The sequence below is a fragment of the Cheilinus undulatus genome, linkage group 13, assembly GCF_018320785.1.
Source record: "Cheilinus undulatus linkage group 13, ASM1832078v1, whole genome shotgun sequence".
Lineage (NCBI taxonomy): Eukaryota > Metazoa > Chordata > Actinopteri > Labriformes > Labridae > Cheilinus > Cheilinus undulatus.
The window spans coordinates 41,801,121-41,827,572 of record NC_054877.1 but is presented as its reverse complement, the minus strand read 5'-3'; the positions used below and the strand labels follow the sequence as shown (position 1 = coordinate 41,827,572).

Genomic DNA, 26,452 nt, shown 5'->3' with positions numbered 1-26,452 from the left:
AGCGCGCAGAGGGTAAGCCGGGCCTGAAAGGGAAGTGCTGAGAGCCACAAGAGCCCCAACGCCCCAGTGATTGCAGTGCTATTATCCTGCCAAGGCTAAGCTGCACATGAAAAGGAAAAGCAAAAAAAACTTTATCTGTCCCATTCAGTGGAACCAAAGTGCTCAAACTCAATGTCGACTATGTGGACAGGCAGCGAGCCAGCTCTGCCGTTCAGCCTTCATCATGTTTACTTTGTATTTGTATGAGGAACAGGTGTGTACTTTGAAATACAGTAAACAGAGGAAGTAATTTGAGACATCAAGTGACAGGAAATTTCCACTTTGGGTGGACAGTTTTTATAAAACCTGATAACAGTGTCATGAGGCTTAAAGGCAGGGCAGCTGATAAAGACCAACATGAGATCAACATTTCTAAACCATTTGCTTTTCAGTCACACACACCAATATGACTACTAGATTTAACTATAACTCACTTGATATGGACATTGTGGGGCCGTGATCATGCTGTCGTGGTCAGGGGTCTTCCTCAAGAACTTTCTGAATGATTACATTCTATTTGCATGCTATTTCATTCACTGTTAGTCCCTTATCTATGTTCAAAACACCTATTTTAATCACTGAAAGCAACTTCATATGCCTCCCTAACTGATACACACCTATAATGAGAGTATCACGAAGGCCCTCAAGGCATGAAGCTCCAATTGCCAAACCTTGTCTGGTGGTCGAACCGCCTGTGTCTGTATAAACATCACTTCTCAAACCAGGTTGCTGTGTCTTAAAGCTTAAAGGAGCCTCTCAGGTGAATGTCCCTTCCCTGTTTATTCACGCATACTTTCCTCTTAAGTGTTTGGATTTAAGAGGCATTTTTGTGCGTAGAAAGACCAGCTAATAAAGTGGCATTCTTTGAATGTCTTTAGTCAGTGTGTTGACCAGCCCCACATTTGATAGCACGAGCCTGTGTTAAGGTGTAACCTATCCTGCTGTGACATCAGCAGTGCAGCTTGCATGGCAAGCTTGTCAAACCGGTGTTGGAGCCTGCAGGGGAGCTGACACAGTTCAGACCGCCAGGAGAAACCCACCTGTGTCACCGCCTATGAGGTGTGTAGTCCTTTCAAACAATCGGTTTCCTGCGATTCCAAGTCCAGTCTTTGCGTAAGTGCGCACATGGAAAGTGCCAGCAGCTTCAGATGAAACGGTGCATCAACTGAAACAACGAAAGTGCAGATCTGACTGCGTGAAAACGAAAGTTAACTAGTTAGAAAGGATGGAAACGAATGGCATCGAAAGGAAACCTGGTAAGATACTTCTTTGATTTAAACATCGAGTGCGTTTGCAGTCACTGTGGTCTTTTTTGATCCAGATTTTTCCGCTGCACAATCAAATCAGATCAGAGGCATTGTTTCACATTAAAGTGACATTTGATTAACTTTTCTCACGGTGTAGCCTACATTTTGCAACCCTCCAACAACTGCGCATATTTATCGTGTGGAGCGAGACGTAGGCCTTGTTTGATTAAGATCACCTGAATACATTTCTTGGATTACTCTGCCAAAAGGTGTGGTCCCTAGCTTCCATCTAGTTTCACCTGGCAGTACACAGAAACAAAAGTTGGCAAGCCAAAACAGCGAACAGCCCCAACAAAAGCAGAGATTAAAGACGTACCCATGCGGCTTATACTATTGTTGCTCGTGTTTTCCAGTGTTTTATTTATTCAGACACAGGTTTGCCAGCTCATGCAATGCCTTTTAAAATGCCAGGTTGAGTTTATACAAAACACAGCAATTTCCATACCGGGGAGTCACCACTAGATGGAACTGGTGAGCCAAGATTTCCAGGAATCTACACTAATGCAGGATCATGTAACGTTTCATTTATTAGTAGCTTAACCCTTGTGCCTTCCTCAAATTCACTACCTTCTGGACACCTTCAAGCAAAAATGTGCGTGCACAAAAAACTGCCATTAAATCACTGTACATCAATATTTTTTCTACTTTTTTCATAAATCTCTTTAACAACTTCAGACCTACTCAAAACCACCAAACATTCAATAATTCTCAGAATTTTAACCCTTTAAATGCCAGTTTGATTATTTGACATCTTTTATTTTTTACTACAAAAAAAAAAAGAAAAAAAACACAAAAAGTTAATTATTCTCCATAAAATGAATGGTGGAAACAAACAAAACAAAACACAAAAAGCAGATTATTTTCCATATAATAGTAGAAAGGTGGGGCTTTGGTGCTGATAAGAGTGTTGGATGAGTCAAAGATTGGCAACAAAATAGATTTGATTGAATTAGTATTTTTTACGTAGTGTCAGATATACCCTCTGGACATCTTCCAGGCAAAAATTCTTCCATTAAAACCATATTTTTTTTAATCTTACTGTCATTGCAGCATAAATTCATGCATTCTCTAATGTCAGAATTTCAATTTGAAGAAATCTAGTGAAATTTGACATTTTTTATTCCATCAGATTCAGATTCAACCATTTACCCACTATAGGCCCATGCATGAAATTCTTGTATTTTTGCCAGTTACATTATGGAGAGTTTTTAAGTGTGTGAGTATGGGTGTGTGTGTGTGTGTGGGCAGGTTGTCAGATATAATCACAATATTTTCATTATTTTTGAAAAATCAAGCATAATTGGATTAATGCTGGCATAAATATCAATTATTTCAAGTTAATTCCAAATTTTACAGGTTAAATTAAGCCTAACTGGTACTAAATGAAGGGCCGTTCAGAAGCCAAAAGAGCTCTTGTTGCTAAACTGAGCCAAATGACACACATCACTAAAAAGGAGCGGAATTCCCATCACTACCCGTTGGCTACCATTAGCCTCTGATACTGAACTCTCCTGTCTCCGCCTCTGGAGCATAGACTGTAGAAGGAATTGGACAAACCTCTGGAGACAACCATTAGAATATCATTATTTTTTAACATATATGTCGCAAAGCAGTGAACTCTTGTAGTCACATTTTAAAAGTATGCTGCCATTCCGTTCCTCGAAGCTAACGTCGGTGTCCGTCAACCGTGTTTTTAAGCTAGATATTAACTTATTAATTATTCGGTAACTATCAGGGTAATCCGTGGTTGGAGTATCTTAAAACATAGTTGCATTCACGTACTCCTCACATGCTCCGATTTCCCAAATTCGACAGTTCCTCCTACTTGGGTGTATTCACAAGCTCTTTATTGTAAAGAATAAAACATCATGAACAATGAAAATTATGCGTTTTATTTTTCTAAAGTAAACTGGCTCGCTGTATCTACGCCTACAAGTTACAACCTTGAACCTTTATGGCGTACTATTTACAAATTAGCCCAAAAAATCTCATTAAGTAAGTCAGCAAAGGTTTTTTTTCGACTTTCAGCCATCGTTTAGTTTTGGTTATGTTTCTGCGTGAAATCACAGGTGAAGTCTGTTCACTCAAGAGGTCGTTAGATATTTTTTGTCTTTAACTTAGTTGAGCCTTTGTATGTTGTGTGTTCAGAAATTATTTTTTACCGCTATTCCAGCTCCCCGTGAATGGGAGGTAACGGTTTCCAAAGCCAAACGGTTTCCTGAAATGGGCAAATGAGCACAAATAGGGCAGTAGGAGCTGTTTCCACCACCACCTGCCGAGACATGAACACATTTGTGGTCGTAAAAATATGGTACGTGTTTGGCAGTCAGCTGACAGAGGAGAAGTGAACTTTGACAGGGATGTTCACGCCCTCATGTACTGTGGTCGTTCCTAACGGCTGTGAATCAGAGGCGTGAACCATTGACCAAACATACAGCCGACCCTGTAGACACCGTGGTAGCGGGTCGGCACATCAGGGCAACATGCACTGCATAAAAAGACAACCAGAACTCAGCAGATCTCAGGAATTAGGGCGCCATGCTCAAAGCCAGAAGGTGGTACAAATGAATGTGGATATCCTAGGTAGGCTGCTCTGCTTCGATGGTGATTTGAAACAGATGTTACCAAGAGGTTAACCAGGGTCAGTGTGTTTGTTGTTGGTGTGACTGTCGCCTGTGTTGAAACTTTATAAAGTCGGGCATTTTTGTCATTAACTCCCGGTGAGATGCATGCTAAAAAGAGCAGGGTCAAAGTGTGAGAATGGATCCTGTGAATAGGAGATGATGCAGATATTTAACCTGTTTTTCTGTTTCCCAGGCATGGAGAGCGATCGGGATCTTCAGTTCCTCCTGCAGGGAGGAGACCTCCTGAAGGTCCGCTCCCAGCACTGGAAGAAGACCCGCTATTTTAGACTGCAGGAGGACTGCAAAACCATGTGGCACGAGTCGAAGAAAACCTTCAGGAGAAAGCATACCTGTGAGTGCTTTCCCAGCACCCCACCTACATGTGTGTGAGACTCTCTAGAAAAACTACACACAATTGTCTGGTGTTGTGGGGGACAAACATCTCATATCACCTCTTTACACAACTTACAATTATGACTTAACATCCAACTTGTGTTCCCACAAAAATGTCTTTAATATCTTAATCTCTAGGTGGGTTTAAATCCATGGATTATAAAAGTGAATCATAGCCATAAAGTAATATTTCTGTCTGACCTTGTTAATTATCACACACACCTGGGTTCTTCCTGACAGCAGCGATCTGCTTTATGGGTGTGTTTATCTGATAGTGATTTTTTTTATAGGGACAGGAGGAGAGGTTTTAAATTAACTCTTCATTCAGTCACTGTCTGATAACTGAGGCAGAATTATGTCTTTATTTTAGTCACCTTATTTAAGAATTTTCAGCCCTTAAAGACACTAACAGTTCTAACACTGTATTACATTTTTACAGAGACATTTGTATGTGATAAGTAGTTTAGAAGGCTATAAAACTAAACGTGTAACTTAAAACAAGTCCAGGTGATTCAAACTAAAACAAGACATCTTTTATTTTGTTATTTTTCATATATTTTATTATTTTCACCATATGTACATCAGCCAGCATACAAAAAAGCATACACCAACTCCCACCCACATATTCCCAACCTCTTTCTAAATACATAAACAATCATTAAAAAAAAGAATAATATTACAAAATACTTAAAAAAGAAACAAAAAATAAATTCAGGCTTGTGGAAATATATTTGTGCATACAAAAACCTGCACAAAACAAAACAGCAGATACAAAAACAGGGAGATTTATTTCTTCACTTCACCACATTGATTATAAAACGTCTCTCGGGAGGTTGTCCAAGCATATTACTAAATGGAGCCAGAGGTCTTAAAAATGTGGCCTTGGTTATGTTTTTCTGAAGTCAATCTCTCCAAGGGATTCTGAAATTTGATCTAGAAATATCTTAAAGGTCAGGGAAAATTCATTTTTCCATGTTAAGAAAAAAAAATCTTTGCAAATATGTCATAGTAGTTGACAGTCAACATTTTTGCTTATCTATTTGAAAAACTGGTTTAATATTTAGCAAATAAACACAGGGTTTTGAATAAAAGAAATATTGATATTGATTTTGTGAAATAATAAATTGAACTCCTCAACAAACCACAATGCCAAAAAGATGCGTAAATGTTCCCTCTTTAGTTTTACTTGTAGGACAGTTTGGGGAAATATTTCTGGATATTTTATGCATTCCTAATGTAGTAACATAGAGATGAAGTAAGAATTTAAAGCTTGCTTCTCTATTTTTTTCACTTGTAAATGGATAATATGTATTTTTAAAAATGTGTTATCAAGTGTTTTCATCAGATTCCATCCCCAAATCCTTTTTCCGACTCTTGACTACTGAAAAAAATGAGAAATGACTGCCTTTGGATAATGTTTCATAAAATTCTGCTATTTACCTTGATTACTGCCAAGGACAGAAAGACATTTTCAACTCCAGATAAATATTAACACATTTGTTTTGATAAGTCCAAGGACGGCATTTCATCTTTGTAAATATTTGAAGAAGTCTGTATTAGGGATCTTGTACCATGTTCCTACTTGAATAAATTACTTTATTTTCATGCTTTTATTAAAAAGGTCTTTAATTTGTTTTCAACCCAGTTTACTCCACTCACGTATACTGATTGCAGGAAAACAAGACATAATTGTAAGCACAAACAAGTCAGGCACCAAAAAGTCTAAACATGAATAAACCGAAGAACAAAATACGTAAAATAAAGGAGGAATGGCCATAGATATGAGCATAAGCTGTGCAAAAAAATAACAGTAGAAGTGCCAGTTAAAGGAAATGGCAATTAAATAGGTTTTAAAGTGTTTTAAAAAGGTCAGTCTTCCCTAATTTTAACACATTAGCAACGACTAATTTCAGTAAAAATGCAGATGTTTGAAACACTGCTGTTTCATTGCCCTAAAACTTCTAATGTGACTTTCGCAAACTGTAAACAGCAGGCTTGTGTTTACAAAGCAGGCATGCCAGTGACACATGAAAGTACCAAAATTACCTCAGAACTGCAATGTTTCTGCAGCACAAACTTCATGTCCCACACAACTCTATCAAATGAATTGACAGATTATAGAAGTATAAAGTAACATTTAAACTCCCCTCCTGCCTTCAGTTTCACTCGATGACATCTCGGCGGTGCGGTTGGGCCGTCAGTCGGAGGGCCTGAGGAAGAACACAGAGGAACAAGTGGAGGGCCGCTGCTTCTCCATCATGTTTAAGGGCCGACGCAAGACTCTAGACCTGATCGCCAGCTCGGAGGAGGAGGCCAAGCAGTGGGTGAACAGTCTGGAGAAAATGTTAAAGAGCATCAGCAACCTGACCCGGCAGCAGAAGACGGAGCAGTATCCTTAACATGACAGAGGAGCGTTATACTGAGGAGCCGACAGGGTCAGGAGATGTAACTGATTAAAATGTACAAGAATGAAAGATTAGCGGTGCAGGAAAGCATTAGAAACAATATAGAATACATGTCATATGTTGATATTATGTTTTGTTATATAGTAATATGGTAATTATTGAACTTTTGAAAAAGTTTTTGCCCCTTTCCTGATTTTTTTTTTTTTTCTTTTGCATATTTGTCACACTTCAATGTTTTTGACAAGCCTTTGTCTTCTTTTTGGTCAGCAGTGGTTTTGGCCTTGGAACTCTTTCCCATGGATACCATTTATGCCTCTTCCTTATTGTTGAATCATGAACACTGAGCTTAGCTGAGTCAAGTGAGGCCTGCAGGTCTTTAGATGTTTCTCTGAGTTCTTTTTGACCTCATGGATGAGTCGTTGATGTGTAATTTTGGTAGGTCCTTCAATCCTTGGAAGGTTCACCAGTGTTCCTAGTTTCTTCATTTGTGGCTAGTGGCTCTTATTGTGGTTTGCTGGAGTCCTAAAGCCTTAGAAATGGCTTTGTAACCACTTACACACTGATGCATGTCAATGACTTTGCTTCTCATCTGTACTTGTATGTCTTTAGATCATGTGACATCGTATTTCCATACCTTCTATATCTAAATACAAACTGTTAAACCCAATTAATGCCCACACTTATCCACACAAAATACATATTCACATCTGCTCCTTACATCCAAAACCTTCCAGTTGGATCTATAGCTGCCTGAGGAAAGCAGACAAGGACAAAGATGACAAGCTGAGTGAGTCTGAGCTCAAAAACTTCCTACGATTGATCAACATCGATGTGGATGATGAATATGCAGAGGAGCTTTTCCAGGTGATGATGCTCTCAGAGCTTTCTAATCATTTCTTAAGGTTAAAGTCATGTGTGAATACATTCATGAGTTGTAAAAAGACACAATTGTTACTGTGAGGCTCATGAATAGATGTAAATTATAGAGTTATGAGTGTATGGTTGTGTGTTTTCCCATTTTGAATTCTAGATGAATTTGTTTTAAGTGGCTTAAAGGAAAACTTTAGCTGGAAAAGTTTAGTGAATTTCAGCGCCTGTAAAAAGTAGGCGATTCTAATTTCGCTGACTGTGGGGCTACTAGCACCAATTGGTTGGATATCTGTTGAATTAGGCACTTAATCACTTTAATTGGGATGAATATTTATGCAGCCACTTATTTCACACTATGTATTTTTGTTTCATTTACATTATTGTTGAAATCTGTTTTCACTTTTACATTAAGAGTAAAACATCCAAGGGGTTGAATACCTTTCACAGGTTCTGTATATTAAATTCTGTCATGTGTTTTTAAAAAAGCTTGTTGATTAAAAGCCTTGGTTGAAAGGATACAAAACAGTTCTTAAACTTGATTTCCCCCTAACAGCAATGTGACAAGTCTAAATCTGGCTACCTGTCTGGAGAAGAGATTGAGCATTTTTATGACCTGCTGACCCATCGGGAGGAGATCGATGTGATCTATGGAGAGTATGCTAAAACCAAAGGTTCCATGGGTCCTGACAACCTGGTGGATTTCCTGATGAAGGAGCAGAGAGAGAAAGCAACGCTGGCTGATGCACACGCCATCATCGAGAAGTTCGAACCTGATGAAAACGGTCTGTATCTTAAACCAAAATAATGTTCAATGTCTGTAATTCTCTAGGTCCTTTAAGTTATTTTATGCACTATTCATTCTTAATCACTTCTGCATTTTGGGTTTTTTAGTTTTATTATGTAATGACTGTCTTGTCACTGAAGAATTTAGATATTGTTACTTCAAAAATGGCCAATTTTTTAGACACTGACTCAGTCCAGAAAGATGATAAAGTTTTGAGTCACAGTGCAGTTACCTGAGCTCAGTCCAGATTTAGGTTTTCATGATTGTAAGATTTTAGACTTTGATACAGTGCAAGAAAAATAAACAATATTAATACCTGTCTTAGTAGTGCAACGACACAAGGCACCCCGCATTTGATAACCAGTTCAGATTCAGATACAAATTCAGATGACTTTGTTTTTCCCAGAGGGCAATTCAGTTACACGGTCTACCAAGTCTTATGAAAAGGCTTTTTACAGCTGTCAGCATTCAGCAACCTGATAGCTGACAGAAGAGAATAGGTAATTACACTGACAATATTTCAGTACTGAGCCAAAATATTTGTGCAATTGAGACTGTGTGCAAGAGTTTGCTAGCATTCTTTAGTAATTCAGAAAAAGATGTAACCCTATTCGGGTGCCAAGAACTTCTAATTTTTGTGCTGTGATATCAAACAGGTGTTGATATTCTGTTTTTACAAGTATCATTTCTAAGTTTGAAATACTGATATCATGACAATTCTCTAAAATACACACATACTAGTAAGTAGACCATGTTAAGATATTCATTTGACTGAAACAGTGCTCTCTCTTTCTCTGCTCATGGCAGCTTTTTGTTAATACTTATAAAGATCTGTAGTGTCTTTGGTACTTTGTGATGCTAATGATTATTTGATAACAAATTCTGTCTTTTCATAATACATACTATTCAGGAAAAAAAGGAGGCATCAGAAATTTGATAACCTTAAACTGGGTTAAAACCACCTCTGCCACTTCACTGATCCATAATGTAGCCATCATATGAGCTGCCACACATGCTTCTCCAAAGCACAGGAAAAATAAACAAACAAGTGTTAAATGAAGGGGGGGGGGTACTTCTGGACAGTGACAGCATGCTTCCCAAGGTCTATAGATAATGGGCGACTCTGTCTGCTGCCTCTGATGCTGTTCTCAGGTTTTCCCTTCATGATGTCACGTGGGGAGTTAGCATCGCCCCACGTTAGGTTTGCCCTCCCTGCTTGGAAGAAAGCTCTGCCCTCCTCTCCTGATCTTGCTCTCAGCTGGGGGCTGAGAGCAAGATCAGGAGAGCCACATCCATTTAGCTACATCCGTTTCCTGACAGGGGCAGAGTCAGATAGCTCAGTAACAGTTAAAGCCACAGACACAGCTCGTTCTGAGCAGGGCTGAAACAGGGGTAGAAAAAATCCTATAATGTGTAAGTGTTTCAGGGACCTCTGAGACCAATATAAACTGTCTTAAAAAGGTAAAATATGTGACCTTAAAAAAGTACAAGGAACTACTGTGCACTGTCTAAATTACACATACATTAGCAAGCATTAGTATTAAAGTGTTGAAAATGTATTTATGTATCTTAGACAGTGTAACTTCATCTCATCTGATAGTAAGAGACATCAATGTAAGTTTTGTATCTTTAAAGGGAGCTCTGCATATCTAGACAGATAGTCTTCATCAGATTAACATTAGTGCCTTTTATATGTATGCTGTATGAAGAAAAACACTAGATTTCTACATCCAGAAAAGAAATGATTATGCATTTAGGCTGCCATTGTTGTGCAATGCTGTCTGGGTAGTGATGTCATATGGTTGCATTGTTTTACTTCACACACCCTTCTGATTGCACTTACCTTCAACAACATTACAGTGTCTGGTTCCTTATCTTCATCTTCAATAAAACTTGGTTACCCAGAGTGCAGTTGCACACAATGGTGGCTGACGTGAATTTATTCCTAAATCTTTCGCAAAATGTAGAACTCTAGTGATGTAGTGTGTCTCTTTTGTAAGGTTTACATATGAAATCCTCTAAAAGACTCTTAAGCTGATAAAGAATGAATGTATTCATATGAAAGGTTCTGAGGTGAAAACCAAAGGACTTGAGAGACATCAGTGTTTTCTAGCCTGTAAATGTCAGTGGACTATCACTGCTCTTACTTTGGTTTGCAGCAACTTCAGGTTAGAAATAAGGCTGTCAAAGTTAATTGAGTTAATCTTGATTAATCAGGATCAATTTAAAAAAAACCCTGATCTATCATGAGCGTTATTGTCTCTTTCAACACATTTTGGTTAAGGTGTGTCAGCGTCTCCCTGCAGCCACAGTGATGTAAAATAAGTCCCCCTCTCCTCCTTCATGTCTCATTTTTACTTTGAAAAAGTCACAGACAGCACAGTGGACAAGTCAAATGTTACTGGCATCTTATGTCATAAAAAAATTACCTTTATTTCTGTTCCCTTACTCCCACTCAATTCATAACAAGTTCCTTTTTTTGTGAAGTTTATTTCAGAGGTAATCTTTGATCTACCTCTAAAAACAGGAAGTCAGTTACCCTTTGTTTGAGACAGTGAAATAACCAAAATGACACAAAACAGTTTGAAATGCAAAAAAGTGGAATTGTGTGTGAAAGGGTGTGATTAATCACTATTAACTACAGAAATTCTGAGTGTAATTTAAATTGAAAAAGTTATCTTTTGACTGCCCTAGTTAAAATGATTTAAGACGTGTATTTTCTTTAAAGCTGCAGTACTTTGTAATCCCACTGATTATTTTTAAAAGGGAAATTTTAGGCTAGTGTCATTTTAAAGCACATTGTATTGAAGGGCATAACGGTGTCAAAAAAAAATCTGACATCCTTACGCATGAAATGAGAATAATATGTGATGTACAACAAACTTAAGTAAAACAGTAAGTGGTGTAATTAGGGCTGGGTGATTATGGTAAAAATCAAAATCATTATTAATTGAACTTTTGACCTCGAGTATGATTAATGAATGATTAATCCACCCCAAACCTCCTACTGTGTTTGTTCTGAAAATCTTTTTTGTAAAAAGTCAAATTTTCCAAGAAAAGTAGAAGGTCAACAACTTGTATTTCTTGTTAACAAAATATTCTTTATATTGTTGTATGAAAAGTAAAAAATAACTTTGCTGCTCATGTTGCACAGTTGGCTCTGTATTTGAGTTTTAGCAGACTGGATGGGATGGTGTAACATGACTAGTACTTCTTCTCCTGGGTTTCCAGCAGGCTACATGCCTTGCAACACCTGGCTACCTATGACGTAACTACACAGCCAGTAGTTTGTTTTTAAGGGGGTGGTACATTAGTAGAGAGAGAATTACAAGGGAAAAATTGAAATAATTGACACAGCCGGTTTATGTCGCTTATAGGCTCTAAATGTCAGTTTCGATTATTTTTTGATTAATTGCCCAGCTCTAGCTGTGATAAATGAAGGTAGGCTGTGAAAGGTCCTTTAAAACTACTAAAAATCATATAAACTAAAAAAAAAGACAGAATCATATTTAAATGATCACAAAATACATAACATGTTTTTAAGTCTAACAATGTAACAAAACACAGTTGGAAGTTTTAACTCATGTCACCTTTTCATCATTTATTTTGTCTACAGCTGGGTTCATGGTTCAACTGGTGATGGATTAACTGGTGACATTATGGTGCTCGCTTCTCGATTTAGAGAATTTATCAGAAACTTAGGAAGAGTCTGCTGGGCATTTAAAAAAAATGAAGTGACTTTTCAGATGCCTGATTAAAACAAAATAAATGGCAGCAGCTCATTAATGTTTGTTTTTTTTTTAAGATTTATTTTATATTCTCAGATTGGGCCACAGCATGCTAAAGTTTGGGAAAGGCAGCCTTAGATTGTTTTGTTGTTGTTTTTACCTTTGAGAAATATGCACATATGTTGTGGGTAACATGTACACTTGTTTAGTAAAGCATGGCTTATCAAAACATGACAACTTAAATTCAGACTTTTGCAGTTTTTTCATTGCAAATGCTTGTACGGTGAGAAAAAGAATGATTGCACAGCCCTCATAATGATGGAGGATGCACTGTCTTTGATGGTATATAGGTATTAACCTAAAGATTAGTGCCTGTCCCATGGTATAATGAAAGTCTTTTCAGTGTTGTTGGTGTTCAGTAATAAGTAATGTGTTAGTAAAGTGTTTTGCATACCTGTTTCACAGCTGAGGAAGAGCTAAAATTTTGCTGGAGGTGCAAAAAACAACAGTTTGCTCTCTGTCTTTTTAGTAAGAATCTGTTTTTGGATGCTGAGATAAAAGAAGCAGAGAGAGATGAGATCTTCCTTAACAGACAGCAGATAGACCTCACTGAGTAAATAACGTCTTCCCGCTCACTGACGCTCTGTCTCTCATTGTTTCCTTGCAGCCAAGCAGAACAAGCTGCTATCCAAAGATGGCTTCCTCATGTATCTGCACCATCCAGACACAATGGTGCTCAATTCAGATCACAAAGAGGTGTACCAGGACATGAGCCAGCCTCTCAGCCACTACTTCATCTCCTCCTCACACAACACCTACCTGATGGAGGATCAGCTCAAAGGGCCCAGCAGCACTGAGGCATACGTCAGGTAACATCAGCTTTCATACAGCGTGGTAAAATCTGTCCTTCAACTTCTGATTCAGCTGCTGACAATGAGAATACACTGATATAATCACTGCAGTCTGCAGATTTTTATCCATCTTTGGTCTCCTTATCTTTCTTTCCTAAATGATGAGGCTGACAATGGTAGGATGCCTCTAGTTTGGAAATGCTATTGGTTGATAAATGTCTTATTCTGTGAATTCTTAAGACAAATTCATCACAACTTGGATCATTTTTAAACTTGGAATCATGTTTGATCATGCTCTGACTTAATTCTTTTTTAATTGCTGCAGTACACCAGACTTTTTAATGAGCCTACATGGAGCCCATGTTTGTCTGTTTATAGGTACAGCACTGAAACTTCAGTGAAAATATTTCCACTCAACAAATTTGTGAATGAGAAGTCATAGGAGAATTTAGTCCCCTAACAAAATGGAAAAAAAAGAGAAAAGAAGTGGAGCTATAGGTTGTTTGCAGTCGTGTGATCCTGAGTGTTCGTTGGGGGGCAGGAAGTGGGGGACAGCATTAGAATTAGGAATGAATGAGAACGGAGAAAGTTGGTGCTTTACAGCTCTAAATAGATCTGTACGCTGCAATTATCTTCTGAAATTTCCTACATACCTTGAGTATTCTCTACACTTGGCAAAAAGTGTTTTTTTCCACAGTTTAACAGATTTACGTGGTTTGGAGGCAATCAGTATCATAACTTACTCAATCCTGCAGACATTCTAGCATCATCTAGCCAGATGAAGGGAGACAAGTATCTATAGCAGTCTTGCACTGGGCTAAGAGGCTAGCTGAGCCTCTTTAACATATAAAAATTTTAATTTTGTTGTTGACATGCTTTTAATAGTGATTCAATTTAACTAAAGCCTGGTATACACTGTGCCATTTTGGGCTGATGGACATTTTCATGGTCTTGCAACTACGGCTGAACAATTTTGGAAAATAATCTAATTACGATTTTTTTCTCCCACTACTGCAATTGCGATTTGATATGCGATTATTCCCCAACTTTCTTTTATTCCTAAACAAAGGCTGAACAATTCTTTAAAAGTGCCTAATTCTGATGATTTTGACTCGTATTGCAAATTGGATATGAATTATTGCATTGAAGGGTTTTTGTTATTCTTATGTTTAATAAGAAAAGAGCACAAAAATTAGGAAGGTAGGATTTTTTTAGACTATTCTAAAAAATGTTAACTGAATGATTGCATGGTATTTAATTCATAACATCTCTGCTGCAATTTTTCTTTTTAAAACTGGTATTTTGACACAAATTTCAGGTCAAAGAAATATTGCACCTTATGAGATTTGAAAATTGCAGCAGGCCATATTGCGATTAAATCTAATTTTCGATTCATTGCCCAGCCCTACTAGCAACCAAGGATAGCCTGGGATAGAATTCTCACAGTGCCAGAAATTTAGGATGACCATCTCACAATGTGACTGCTGAAACAACATACCTGGACATACAACCAATAGGAATGTAGTAAGAAATGACATAACGATAAATGCGACACTGAAGTCAACAAATGAAAAAAAAAGCGCTCGAATGGAGACGATACCAAAAAGCAGAAGTTTGTTGGATGCCAACAAGGAGGAAAATCTTGACCTTAGATGTTTTTCTAAGCGTATGAATGTTACAATTACAACAGGTTTGTTGTTGCTCAACTACATACTGGCGTTTACGTAGCCTGCAAGTCTGAGGCATTTAGTGGGAGTTGTCCTCATTCAGCTTGCACACATCAAACTTAATGTCATATGACATTCATGTTGCATCGTAGCATTGATATGCTACGATGGATATCCCGTCACAAAAAGCAAGACTGGACAGACATCAGCTGAGAAAACATGGGCAAGATCAGAGTTTAATGAGCCAGACCGAGACAAAACTGGACTGAACCAAACTGGACCGCTTTGTGGAAACGGGCTAAAAACTCATCCCGGCTTTAGACAGAGGCTTTTTAAATTCTACCTGCTGCTGTTTCTCTGTGTTTTTTAAAACTTTTTTGCCTGAATACTTCACTACTCTCGGGACACGAAAGTAGCTTAGAAATTAAGAATGTTTTTATACTTGCACTTTGAACGCCTGGGGTAGTCATAAAAGCTTCCTGTTAAATCCAGATTCAGTTATCATGTCTGTTTAGAGTTGAAACGACCTTAAACTTTATTAACTATGAACACTGAAGTAGTCCTAATCCTAGGATCTTCAAATAAGCCAGCACAGGTTCAGCTCAAACCCCTCCTTGTGTGCAGAACCTGCTGAAATTTTGAAGTAACCCTGAGTGCTCCTGAAACTCCTGAAAATATCCACCAGTGTTCTTTTTTTTTAGAGTGAGCTGCTTGTGTGAACACAAGCAACTTAGTTTTTCACCCTGACCCTGATTTATTTATTTATTTTTTGACAGTCCCAGAGCAAGTCATTGATTGAATTTGGGGTTAGCTAATGAGTGAGCACAGCAGTAAATATTAATGCAAATTTGACAAATATTGTAGGGCTTTACATCAACTGTCTTTAGCCTCTATAGCTAACTGTGTCTCTGTCAGGGCTCTGCTGAAGGGCTGTCGCTGTGTGGAGCTGGACTGCTGGGACGGATCAGACTATGAGCCAGAGATTTACCATGGCTACACCCTGACCTCCCGAATCCTCTTTAAAGATGTCATCAAAGCCATCAAGGAGTACGCTTTCAAGGTGATTTAAGTGGCAGAGTTTGGATTTGAGACTATTAAATTTTCAAATCATGTTGATTTTGACAGCACTTTTTCATTCTAGTCTTTGTCTCAAGCATAAAACGTTCATTAGTTTGGTCTCACTTGAGTAATTTCTATTCTTTATAGTGATGGTTTTAGTCTGAAAAACTAAAACAATATTTAGTCTAGTTTTAGTGCTTAGAAGGTCTTTAGTTTTTAGTCAAAACATTCATTGTCTTTGTCTTGTGTGTTCTATGCACCCTTCAAAACCTGGGATTCCTGCTTTTTACAGCGGAGAGGCAGATCTACAGATACATTGTGTTTCGACATATTTACCCACATTGGGCAAAACTAATGGACTTTGAGTGTCTAACAAAAACTCTATTACATTATAGTCCAGTTTTAGTCTCCCTCACAAAAACTAAACCTACCTTTATTAGGGTTTTTATCTTTTTTAAGTGAGTCTTGGTCTTTCTCATGGACAAAAGGTAATATTTTAAGTCACAGTTTAAGTCACCAAATTTTCACAGTTTTCAAAGTAGTCTCCAGCATGGGCGTAGCACAGGGGGGAAAAAGGGTACTGAGTGCCCGGTCCCACAGTAGGGAGAGGCCCTTGAGAAGCCTGCAATGAAAAGAGTGTTTTCAGTTATTTTTTCTTTGTAGCTGTTGTCATTGTTGAATCAAAAGCCGGAATGAATTGGTCCACAGACTGAAATTTGTATCAACTAGGGTAAAATAAAATACTGGGGGGGCCTCTGCTAAAAATGTCCAAATGGTTTAGTCCCACGCTGCCAGATAATGGAAGTAAGTTCAGTTTAACCATAGTAGAAATATTGTTAATAAATTATGGTTCAAAATACATAAAAATGCTTTGGTATGTGTAAAAATTATGCAACATTTGTTTCTTGGCTAACCGGTTAAGGGGGGCCCTGTGTAATATTCTCCCAAAATCCCTAGCTACGCCCCTGGTGTCCAGTGATGCTTATGTTGTCTGTTTTTTCTTCATTTTTCTCCCAGACATCGGATTACCCGGTGATCCTGTCTTTGGAGAACCACTGCAGTGTGGAGCAGCAGGAAGTCATGGCCCAGCACATGAGCTCCATCCTGGGCAGTGCACTCGTCACCTCCCCCCTGGGTGAGGGCATGCCTGCAGATTTTCCATCCCCTGAGGTTTGTACCACTCCTCATAGGCACAATGGAGATCAAAATTAGAGAACGACTTATTAGTACTTGATTTGTTCTGGAATATTGTTATTCTTCATTGTTTAGAATTTGATACAATATCAGCTGTGGCTGTACTACTGCTGTACTAGTTTTTTTTTTTTTAGATAACCAAGGCACTTCAACAGAAACCTTTATTTTGTGTTAAAAAAGGTGAGAAAAAATTGAGAAAACAGCAACCACAGTGTCAGAAGAGAAAATTTAAACAATGTTTTCTAGAGTTATAGGATTAAATAATTAATAGGATGTGTAGAAGCTCTTGCCTTGAATGACTTCAGCACATCTGCGCCCACAGGACATCACTAGTTCCTCACACTGCTCTGGTTTGATCTTGGTCCATTCTTCCTGCAGTCTCTTCCACAGTTCAGTAACTGTAGTGGATTTCTTAGTTATTACTTCATCGCCATGGATTTTCCATAGATACTCTACAGGGTTTAGATCTGGACTCTGGGCTGGCCATTTCATTGTTTCAATATTCTTAGCTCAAGGAACTGCTTAACCTATTTTGCAGTGTGACGGGGCACTCTCTTGCATGAAAACTAGAGGTGGGAGAAAAAAATTGATTCTTAGATGCATCGTGATTTGTAGGTGGAAGATTCTGAATAAATTCATAAATGTCTCATAATCAATTATTTAATACTGTGGAATAGCCAAAACAACAAGGTGGAACTCTGACATACAGTTTTCAGTTGTTCATCTTTGAAAAAGGACATTTTTATGTTTGTCATTTCAGATATGTTACAAGGACAGTCTGCTGCTGCCTTTGGTTCAACTGTAAATTTCCAGTTTTCACACATCTCCCATTAGAGGATAGTGGATTTAATTTATTGCCTTTTAAAAGAAACACACAGATGCAATATTTTTATGTTGGACACAGTGAGAACAACAGAAATGTAAAAACATAAATACATTTTTAAAAGTATCAATAATCGATTAAGAATTGAATTTTAACCCTATGAATCGTAATCAAATCGAATCAAATCGTGAGGTACCTAAGTTCCCACCTCTAACGAAAACTGCTGGCTGATTGGGATAGAGTTGCAGCGAAGGAAGTGCATGTTGCCAAAGGAGGTCCACATAAACATTTGCATTCACCCTGCCATGTAGCTTTGCAAGAGGCCCAACTCCTGCTGCAGAAAACATCCCCCAAACCATGACACATCCATCTTCAAAATTACCCGACTGCTTTACACACTTTGGGTACAGACATTCTCCAGTTCGATGCTGAACATAATGTTTCCCATTAGACTTAAATAAACTGAAGTGTTACAATGTTACAATGTTACAATGTCATTTAGCAGACGCTTTTCTCCAAAGCGACGTACATTTGAGAGCAAGAACAACACAAGCAATGATCTAGACAAGAAGAAACAACATCAGTAAGTGCCATCAAGTGCTTCAGGTCCAATTGGACGCAAGTGCTGTCATGTAGAGTTTAAGGCAGAGTACCTAAAATATACGTTGTTTATGGAGTTTTTTTTTGTTTGTTTGTTTTTTTTGTTTTTGTTTTGTTTTGTTTGTTTTTTGTTTTTTGTTTTTTGTTTTTTTGTTTTTTTTTTGTTATTAGACAGCAACAATGAATCAAGGAAAATGTGGGATCACTAATCGCCATTCATTAGACTTCACAACAACTATTTACCAAGTACCAAGTGCTGGATCATTCCCAAAGAGCTGGGCAAAGAAATCCCAGAAGCAGAGCAGGACAGTGCGAGCTAACTATAGTTGGGAAACTCATTCAACCATTGGGGGCAGCAGTGGAGAATAGTCTGGCTGAGACTCAATCTACTACTGGGGACAACAGTAGAGAATTGCCTAGCTAAGTAAAGTGAAGTGCACTCTGCACCAGTTCTCCTCCGTCCACACAACATGCTCCTCAGAAAAGGCAAGTCTAGTCTTTTTTCTCCTTCTGCAGCTTCTCCTTCAGCTTTCAGTCCAAATTGTCTTCAACTGCAAGATACTGTGTGCCAAGAAAAGATCCTTGCCCTGTTCAGCACTGAACTGGAGAGCAATTCCAGCTGCAGTGCTGAACCAATTACCCGTTGAAGGTCTTCCCATAATCCTGTCCTCCTGTGCACTTGTTTTATGTGGATGACCAGCCTTTTTGGGGGGCTTAAATGAATTTGTGTTGTTGTATTTTCAATACTCTTGAAATCACAGACTAAGGACGCCCAACCTCCCTTGCAATATCTGAGAGAGTCATTATTTGGCCTTCACCTGTTGCAGGGTTTGAGTCACTTTAAAGCGGCCTGCCATCTTGCAAAGTGAGTAGGAGAGCAGCCAGATAAATAGGGGTGTGTTCAACAATTAAGTAAATAGTCACCAGGTGCCAGATTAACGCAGAGGACTGGGTGGTATCTGAAAGTGTTCTCTAATTTTGAGAGCTGTTCTGAAAATTTCTCATTAAGGGTTTTAATATTATGCTTGAGAATATTCTTAAATTTTGAAATATGCAAAAACCTGCCTTATGAAAAAATATACAAGCAGTAACTTTGAAATTTGGAAAATTATAGGTAATCTCTAATTTTGATCTCCACTGTATGTTTCACTTGTTCTTTCATGACTGAATGATTGAGATAGCAGCCGCTTACATAGCTTCACTGTTGGTTTATGTGTGTATTCCCATACCTCCAGGAGCTGAGGGGTAAGTTCCTGATCAAGGGGAAGAGGCTAAACAAACTCGAGGCTACGTTCGCTCCTGAGGCAGCAGCGGCCGACGACACAGATGTCACAGAGGAGGAGGAGTCGAATGATGACGAGAAGGAGAAGGAGGAGGAGGAGGAGGAGGAGAAACACAAGGTCAGGATTACAAAAAGATAAATAATTCTGTGTATTTGGGACATTTTTGCGTGACTAGACCTTGTGCTTGTTCTAAAGCCCATTTCGGACCAAATGCGACAGGCCATTCTGCAACTTTCTGAGTGCTGAACAGTTCACACTGCTGCAACTAGAGGAGACGAAGCAAAGTTATTTTAGTTACTGGCAGTAAATCTGTCTCTGCCAGAAGGACAGTACTGCACAGTCACTGTTTTTCACGTTTTTTTATAGTCATAATATATAACATGTATATCTTTTACGGCAGTTTAATTTTGGCAGCTATTTTTAATTTTAGTCTTAGTTTTAGACTTTAAATGAAATGCATTTTAGTTTTAGTTACATTCTAGTCATATCTATCCGTTTTAGTTTTAGTCTAGTTTTGGTTGACGAAAACTCAAAATATTTTAGTCAAGTTTTAGTCCATAAAAGCCCTCATATTTTAGTATTTACTTTTAGTCCAAGCATTTATTCTCTTGCCTGACTCCGGTACCAAATCATGGTAGTGTGTTCTCTGCACCCTGCCAAACCTGGGGTCCCTGCTTTCTACAGCTGAGAGGCAGAATCACTGCAGCTGCATAGTTTTACCCACAGTGCAGAAATATCACGGATTTTGAATGTCTGACGAAAAACTACGTTACATTTTAGTCTAGTTTTAGTCATCTTGATGAAAACTAAACTTAGTTTTTGTCAGTTTTAGTCATCACAGATCAATTTTTGTTAATTTTAGTCTAGTTATTGTCATGGAAAAAGGCTGTTGACGAACTGTTTTAGTCATAGCTCTAGTCGATGAAATTAACACTGTTTTGCGGGACCATGAGAGTGATTCATCACTAAATCTCTGTTGTCAGCATCATCATAGGTTGGCAGCGTAATTTCATGACACATATAAACACAAAAATGATTTGCTAGCTCAGTCTTGTTAAAAGACATCTGCTGAGAATGCTTAGTTTTTTCATTGACAAATTTAGCTCCTATACTCTTCCATTTCTAAAGTATTAGCTCATATTGCAATGCACGCCCTACTTATGTGCACAGCTGATTGAGGAGACAGAAGGTTTTACTGGCTGAAGTATTTGTATGAACAGTTAAAAAACAGACAGATATAATCATTTCCAAAATTCACAGTATGAAAGTGACTGATCTGCTTTGAACAAATATTGGTTGGTGTTTATAGCCTACTGACATGAGATTTCCATTGTACATTTTATAATATATGCTTGCAATGTTCTAAAACCAGCTGTCTGCAAGCTGATCACAGGATCATCAGACAGCTCGATATGAGCTGCAACCGGCAGCAACATTCTAAAATGATCTCAGTGTAGAAAAAGTTTGTTCTGAACTGGGCTTTATATCTAATGTTTTGTTTCACATTTAGAAAAAGAAGAAGCTGAAACTGGCCAAATCACTCTCCGATATGGTAATCTACTGTAAGAGCGTCCACTTCAATGGCTTTGAAGATGCAAAGAAAAACCTGAGTTTCTATGAGATGTCGTCTTTCAAGGAGGGGAAGGCTATGAATCTGGCGGAGGATTCAGGTGAGGAAAGGTCCAAGCTAGATTTTTAGTCTTCTATTTTTTCTGAAAAGAACTGGTGCGTCCCAAAATACCCTAATAAGATTACTGCAATCATAAAAGAGCTTATCAGGACACAGTCATGATGTAAACTTGATCCTTGGCTACAAGTTAAAGTATTTTCAATTTTAAACCTTAAAAGTCCATGACCATGCTGGTTTGATGTTAGCATGTGCTATTTTTGTCATATAAACAAGGCCACTCTTGTTAGATGTCAATAGGTCAGTAAGAACAGGGAATATGATCATTTGAATTTGATTTTAAAAAAAAAATCAATAATACATGTGGCGTACAGTGTTCTATAATGTACAAGACTGGCGCTGGTAATTTCTCCACAACTTTGGCATTTTTTTATTTTAATGAAAGGGTAAAAATCTCCTTATATTTTTTTACTATCTACTTATAATTCATTTGGTAAAAATGCATTCTGTTTAATTTAATTTTCTTTGTAAAGGTGTTCATAAAATACTGTACAATGGGGCAGTTAAAAACACCTGTTTAAATTTTTTTTTTCTGCATTTAGTTTGATTTTGGCTCACTTAGACATTTTTGTAAGTTTAATTTGCACTGCTTGGGAATCCCTCACAGTTTTCGAATGCAAAAGAAATGTTTTCTGTGCAATCAAGTGCAAAAATTACCTTAATCAGGCTTTGTTTAGTGGACAAAAAAAGAAACTTTAGATACATACGTATTCTTTGTAAAAAAAAAAATTAATTTTAAGCTTGATAAGAGTAATTTTACCAATTTTATGAATTTCTTTTTTTATTTTTTATTTCTGTTTTTGGTGGTCCAATATGTAATACAGTATGTTTAAGTTCAAAATTAGTTTATTTATCTTTATACAGTTGAGGTTGTGCTGAATAAAATGATACCAAATATAAGCATTGTAAATATTTTCTGAGTGGTTTATATCATCAAATGAAAAGTATTAACAAAACTGCAAAATAGCATTTATGATGTTTTAACTTGACATTTACCTATTCTTTCTCTGACTGAAAAAATCATTTCCTTTTTAAGAATATCAAACCAGATAAGGCATGGCACCATTGTAATTACTGAGGTCCTGTCAAACAGAGACTTGTATATAATGTACCTAGTATGCACCATTCTGTATGCAACTAGTAAATCAGACACAGTCTCTCAGCTCTAAAACTCACTCTGTTCATATGTGTGGATGTGTTTTCTTCCAGCTAATGCCTACATCAAACATAACGTAGAGAAGCTAAGCCGAATCTATCCAGCTGGCTCGAGGACCGACTCCTCCAACTACAACCCTGTGCCTCTGTGGAACGCTGGCTGCCAGATTGGTGAGTTATACTGTCAGAGGAGGATAAATAAAAAATCTAACATGTATTACCTGGTCTGAAAATATACCAAAAATTATGGGTCTTTAAATAAAGCTTACAATTCATTCCCTCCTTTTCAGTGGCCCTTAACTTCCAGACCACCTGCAGTGACATGGATGTGAATCAGGGCAGATTCCTCATAAATGGAAAGAGCGGCTACATCCTGAAACCGGCCTACATGAGGGATGTAAACACAGAGTTCGACCCCATCACCCTGACTCGAGGGGAATGGCTGAAACACAAGACGCTACACATCATGGTTAGTGTGAGCTGTGTTAGTTTCTTGTGGAAAGTCTCTCTGTGTAGGCCTTAAAGACCCTCTAATGCCTGATATGTTGCTCCCCCTGCTTGTCTTTAGATGGTATCAGCTCAGCAGCTTCCCAAAGTGAACAAGAAGAAGTCATCCATCGTGGACCCGCTGGTTAAAGTGCAGGTGTTTGGAGTGCCAGCTGATAATGCTGAGAAAGAGACAAGTGCTGTGGAAAACAATGGTAGATGTCACCTTTATTTGTCATTGTAGAGTTTTTCACTGGGCTTAGTAGTAACGGCATTTGATATTTGTACAGAAGTGTGCAATATAACTTAAATGTAAAGCTTAGCCATTGTAAAATTTGCCTCATTGAGCAACCTCAGAAAACCAGAATGCAACACAGCGATAGCATATGATGTATGGTTCTTCTTCAAGCAGAGAGCTTTTTATTCACCTAAAAACTTCTTCTTCTTCTGCTCATCATGAGTATTTCTCCTTAAAGACCCCGTAAAGTGAAATATATCTGTATTTAGGTTTGATTTTTTAATGACTAGAGTTGCCCATCCCTAGTCTATTTATTGCTCTACAAGGAATTACCATCATGGGGGAGTAGGAAGTGATGAATGAGTGAGTGACTTTGGACACCATCCCAGTAACTCCTGGATGATGCTGAAGAGCATTTCATGTGTTATTTCCAGTTACTGATGGCACATGTCTCCTCTCCTGTTTAAGGCTTTAACCCTGCATGGAACGAAAACTTCCAGTTTGATGTTTATGTGCCGGATCTGGCTCTGGTGCGCTTCGCTGTTGAAGACCATGACTCCACGTCTGATAATGAGTTTATCGCACAGTACACGCTCCCATTCAACAGCCTAAAAATGGGTACGTTCTGCAGCTCTTTCTGGATACTTGAAGAGTCTATCAGGATGTTTTATCTACCCCAATGATATGAATCACTGACTGTTCTTTGTTTTAATAACCAGAGATGGGAGCTATCTCTTTTCTTTTCTTACATAGAGAACTCTCTCTTAATTTGCACAAAGAGCTCTTCATTTCCTCTGGGTTTTTTTTTTTCTGATCGCTGACTGCTGCCACTTTGTGCTCTCTCACAGGATACAGACACGTTCCTCTCTTCAACAAGAATGGAGACCTGCTCCCCTCAGCGGGACTCTTTGTACACATTATGGTCCTGGACGCAGAGTGAGACGTCACAGATTGGCATAATTCTGTCTGCAGGATGCCTCTTCACACCACACAGCCATTTTTAAGCTGGTTATCTGGATTTTATATTCTAGTATATATTTCCCTTTTTTTCTAGTATTAGTGTATGATTAACTTATTGGCTTCTCTCCAGTAGTTTAAGCAGCTACTCTAAATCTTTCTCCTCTGACGGGACAGTAGCATCATTAGACAGAGCTTAAGAGTTCTATCTGCAACTGAAAATTATTTGTATTAAGTGAGTAAAAGCATGCAAACACAACACATGCTATAATGCTCCAAACACATTGTATGAGTTGTTTCATACACACTATTTTAGTGTTGTTCAGTTTGCAATGGCTTAGAGATTTAGGCCTGGCTCCCTCATTTCTGTCAATGTTTTGTGTATTTAAATCTTTATATCCAAATGACTTTTTTTTCTGAATCTTTAGAAACAGACGCCAATACAAAAACAATGTGCCTTGTCTTCATCAATAGTTATTTTAGTCAGCAAATATGATTATTTTTTATGTGACAATATTGAGATAACTTCTTTGTCTTTTTGTAAATCAAGATGAAGATAAAAATTTCAAAAACTAAACAGTTGTCCCAGTGCATTTATTTCTGTTCAGTACAGCAGTGTTTCTGTCCTCAATGTCGATTCAAATCTGCATCATACTAAGGAAGAGTTTGTCTTTCAGTAGTGCCAAGTGAATTAGTGCAGCTGTTCTTTCTTATAACAAATAGTAGTGTGTACAGTGCACACAAAAGGATATCAAGTACTTTATTTTATGCAAACAGGATAGAAAGAAACCTGTTTGGGGCTGAGCTGCTTCAGTCTTTCCAGAGAGTCATTACCAGGTGACCTTTGGATGGAAACGCCTTTAGTACACAGCATCAGTCCAACAATCAGAGGGGAGTCAACGAGGCGGTACATGAGTGCACAGTTAAATAGTTAGCTGAGTGGCATGGAAGCCTTTGTCTAATGTAACAATATCCAATATCTCATGTACTTAATGCAGTATCTCATTTAAAGCTCCAGGGAAGAACTGTCAGTTTTGGTGCCCCCTGTGGACACAATGATACCTCTTATCTCCTTGCAGATCTGGTCTTACAATTACCCGACATGCCAGATTTTCACATTAATCTGAGCAATCTCCCATAAAAAGCATTTGGGAAGGGCAGGGCTTTTCAAAAAGTTCATAAAGGGGGTTGGACCTTTACACCTAAGAGGTCTATGGCAGACCGCATCCTGGCACTCACTTTAGGTGAGCGCTTTCAGGAATTCAGTAGAGGGTTTCTGTTTATGTTTACTTCCTGAAAGTGTTTAACTTGATTAGTAGAGATGCCCTCTGGAGGATTCCAGGGCTCTCCAGGATCCAGCTGATGTTTGCACTACATTCTGGTAGAGAGAGGGCTGTGACGTGTGACGGCTCCACTTCTGACTTCTTTCCAGTTGATTCTGGGTCGAGGCAGGGGTGCGTCTTAGCTCCTATGCTCTTCAGTACCTGTATGGACTGGATAATGGGACGGGTAACGGGCAGAGAACTGTGAAGTGTCATTTGTTGATGTCCAGATCACTGATCTGTATTTTGCTGATGATGCTGTGATCCTTGTGAAGACTGTAGATGTCTGTGGGGGGGCTCTTCGATGGCTGAGTGAGGAGGCTGAAGCATTGGAAATGCACGTCTCTTGGGCCAAAACAAAGAAGGATGCAGTCATCAAATCTGTGTCTGTGAACACTGAGAGCATGGAAGTTGTAGATCAGTTCTACCTTGGCAGCGTAATCCATCGATCTGCCTCAACGTTAACTAATTTCCAGAGTCGCTGACCGGACTCCTTTGTGACGACTTCTCTTCAGCACATTTCGGGGTATCATTGGTAAGACTGTGTGTCTAATGCTGACGTGCTCAGGATAGCAGGGACTTTCCCGGGCCTGATCCAGCTCATCACATACTGGATGCCGAGGAGCAGGGGGAAACTACGTGCATCATTCCACTTCTCAATAAGGCAGCTGGAAGGATATCTGGAGAGTTGGAGCATGGGCCTGGCACAGGCCCAGACGAAGGCTGTCAGGAGGCCAGAGCAGTACTGGACCAAGTTTGACAGTGCTGGTATGCTCCCATACCTGACCTGATTGGATGAATGTTCTGCCTGTCATATTTGTTAAGAGCCAATCAGAGCAACAAGATAAAATGAGGTAGTATGCCTGTGCAGCTCCACTACTAACCTGAGCTTGCACGCAAGTGCTGCTGTATTTCATGAGCAGAGAAGCTTGACTTTGATAAGACTTTACGCTTTATAAGCAATATGGTCAAGTTCTGAT

At 38.5% G+C, this 26,452-nt stretch overlaps 1 protein-coding gene across 5 annotated transcripts; it reads left to right on the top strand.

Annotated features, from left to right (window-relative positions):
* Positions 1-996: 996 nt before the first annotated feature.
* LOC121520614 (1-phosphatidylinositol 4,5-bisphosphate phosphodiesterase delta-1-like) lies at positions 997-24,687 on the top strand. 5 transcript variants are annotated; one of them, XM_041804160.1, is made up of 15 exons: positions 997-1,098; positions 4,164-4,352; positions 6,524-6,752; positions 7,503-7,632; positions 8,192-8,420; positions 12,818-13,019; positions 15,584-15,728; positions 16,745-16,897; positions 19,580-19,744; positions 21,138-21,297; positions 22,524-22,640; positions 22,760-22,938; positions 23,038-23,170; positions 23,662-23,811; positions 24,042-24,687. In XM_041804160.1, the coding sequence occupies exons 2-15, from the start codon at positions 4,166-4,168 to the stop codon at positions 24,131-24,133; spliced, it is 2,271 nt and encodes a 756-aa protein (XP_041660094.1). In that variant the 5' UTR covers positions 997-1,098; positions 4,164-4,165; the 3' UTR covers positions 24,134-24,687. The 5 variants fall into 5 exon arrangements, with proteins under 5 accessions (XP_041660094.1, XP_041660093.1, XP_041660092.1 ...); XM_041804159.1 differs by having other exon boundaries at positions 1,001-1,295; XM_041804158.1 differs by lacking the exon at positions 997-1,098 and adding an exon at positions 3,738-3,929 and having other exon boundaries at positions 4,164-4,322.
* The last annotated feature ends 1,765 nt before the right edge of the window (positions 24,688-26,452 follow it).